This window comes from Gregarina niphandrodes (assembly GCF_000223845.1).
Source record: "Gregarina niphandrodes unplaced genomic scaffold scaffold00028, whole genome shotgun sequence".
Lineage (NCBI taxonomy): Eukaryota > Apicomplexa > Conoidasida > Eugregarinorida > Gregarinidae > Gregarina > Gregarina niphandrodes.
In genome coordinates, this window is record NW_011645797.1 from 1444 (window position 1) to 3365 (window position 1922).

General features: G+C 52.8%; 2 protein-coding genes across 2 annotated transcripts; one reads left to right on the forward strand and one right to left on the reverse strand.

Annotated features, from left to right (window-relative positions):
• Positions 1-59: 59 nt before the first annotated feature.
• On the forward strand, positions 60-650 carry GNI_116700 (fructose-bisphosphate aldolase; the record flags this gene model as incomplete). The annotated part of the gene is made up of 1 exon (XM_011133437.1): positions 60-650. The coding sequence occupies one exon, from the start codon at positions 60-62 to the stop codon at positions 648-650; it is 591 nt and encodes a 196-aa protein (XP_011131739.1).
• Positions 651-1076: 426 nt separating this feature from the next.
• Positions 1077-1841, reverse strand: GNI_116710 (ribose-phosphate pyrophosphokinase; the record flags this gene model as incomplete). Its single annotated transcript, XM_011133438.1, has 1 exon — positions 1077-1841. The coding sequence occupies one exon, from the start codon at positions 1839-1841 to the stop codon at positions 1077-1079; it is 765 nt and encodes a 254-aa protein (XP_011131740.1).
• Between the last annotated feature and the right edge of the window lie 81 nt (positions 1842-1922).

Genomic DNA, 1922 nt, shown 5'->3' on the forward strand with positions numbered 1-1922 from the left:
ACTTGTCTGAGGAACCGAAGGAGGAGAACATTTCTATCTGCTGCAAGTACCTGGAGCGGATGGCAAAGATTAATTGTTTGCTCGAGATGGAAATCGGCATTACTGGCGGTGAGGAAGATGGAGTGAACAATGAGGGCGTTGATAACGCAGCCCTCTATACCCAGCCCGAAGATATTCTCGACATCTACAAGAGATTCTCAGAGTATACCGATTTGTTCAGCATTGCTGCTGCCTTTGGTAACGTCCACGGTGTATACCAAGCCGGCAACGTGAAGCTGCACCCGGAACTTCTCGGCAAGCACCAGGCTCATGTGAAGAAGGAGTTGAAACTCGAGAGCGACAGACCCGTTTTCTTCGTCTTCCATGGCGGTTCCGGATCCACCAAGCAGGAGATCGCTACGGCTCTCTCTCACGGTGTTGTGAAGATGAACATTGACACTGACACTCAGTGGGCGTACTGCAGTGGTTTCCGTGACTACTTCAACGCGAAGGCCGATTATGTCAGGAACCAAGTTGGCAATCCTGAAGGTGCCGACAAGCCCAATAAGAAGTACTACGATCCCAGAGTCTTCGTCCGTGAGGGTGAGAAGACTATGACCAAGCGCGTTATTGAGGCTTGCAAGGACCTTAAGAACGAGAATACCTATTAAAAGTTTCCATATTTTTGAAACATTTTTTAATGGAAGAAGAAGAAAACCTTTGAGCTGTTTTTGAAGATGGGGAAGAAGTGGAGTTGATGCTGCGACGTATATAGAACATGTCACCTTCAATGGTCACTGGGGCCGATCGGTGCCCAGCAGTCAGCTGAGAGCCATACGATTCTGTAAAAGCCCGAACTCTACCACAGAATGTCCGGTCACAAACCCGTGTGTCAGGCGATTGATTAGTCTCAGCCAGACGAGGTCCTAAGACCCCGATGCTTCGTAAGAAGCTCGCACAGTTCCCGTTCTACACCTCAGCCGCCTCATAGGTGTGTGAATGCCTTGTCTTTGACTCCATCCAGTCAGCGTTGGTACGATGGGGCTTCGTGGATATCGCACATGATGGCACGGTAACGAGATTAAAAAAACTATCGGTCACTGTTCGGCGTGTTGACGCGTTTCACGACTTTCGAATCTGTAAAGTTCGGCAAGGGGTTCACGTGGGCCTTCAGCGGAGGCTTCTGCGTGTAGTCTTTTGAGGACAAGTGCCAGTAGTCTTGAGACATTGAGAGTTTTTATTTTTACGCAGTCTGCATCGAGTGGTAGGTCAAGAGTGTTGGTTATGAGTACTTCGGTGAGGGGTGCAGCTTCTATTGCACAGAACGCGCTCCGTCGGAGAACGCCGTGTGGCGCGTATGCGAACACACGTTTCGCACCGTGTGCTTTGCACACACGTGCGGCCCTACACACACGATGCCCTGAGTCAACGATGTCGTCAACGATTATCACGTCACGTCCTCGCACTTCGCCCACCAACGCCGCACCTTGAGCATCGTAGTTCTCCTCCGACGCCCGCGACGAAGGGTCCGAGCACCATGGGTCTTCGGACTTCAGATCACCGGAAGCGGAGGAGTCGGAGGACACGCATTGGTCGAGGGCTACGCTCGCGGAGTGGTCGGTAACAATAGCCGCCATGCCCACGTCGCAGTTACCGGTCTTGAACCGGCTCCAAAAAGCCTTCGCGCGTTCGCCACACTCGTTGTCCGGCGAAACGACCACCGGGCGGTCCAGCTTCTTGTTCTTGAAGTAACGAACCGCCAATCGGTGCGGCAACACGTTTATGACCGGGATAGACTCAGGGAAGAACGCCGCCGCCCGCGGGTCATGGTGGTCCACAAACAACACGCGGTGCACTCCCATCGAATGCAAGATCTACCGGCAAACTCAAGCGGTCGTCGGCGATGCGGTGATATACACAATCGGGTGACTGTGAAGGGGGGG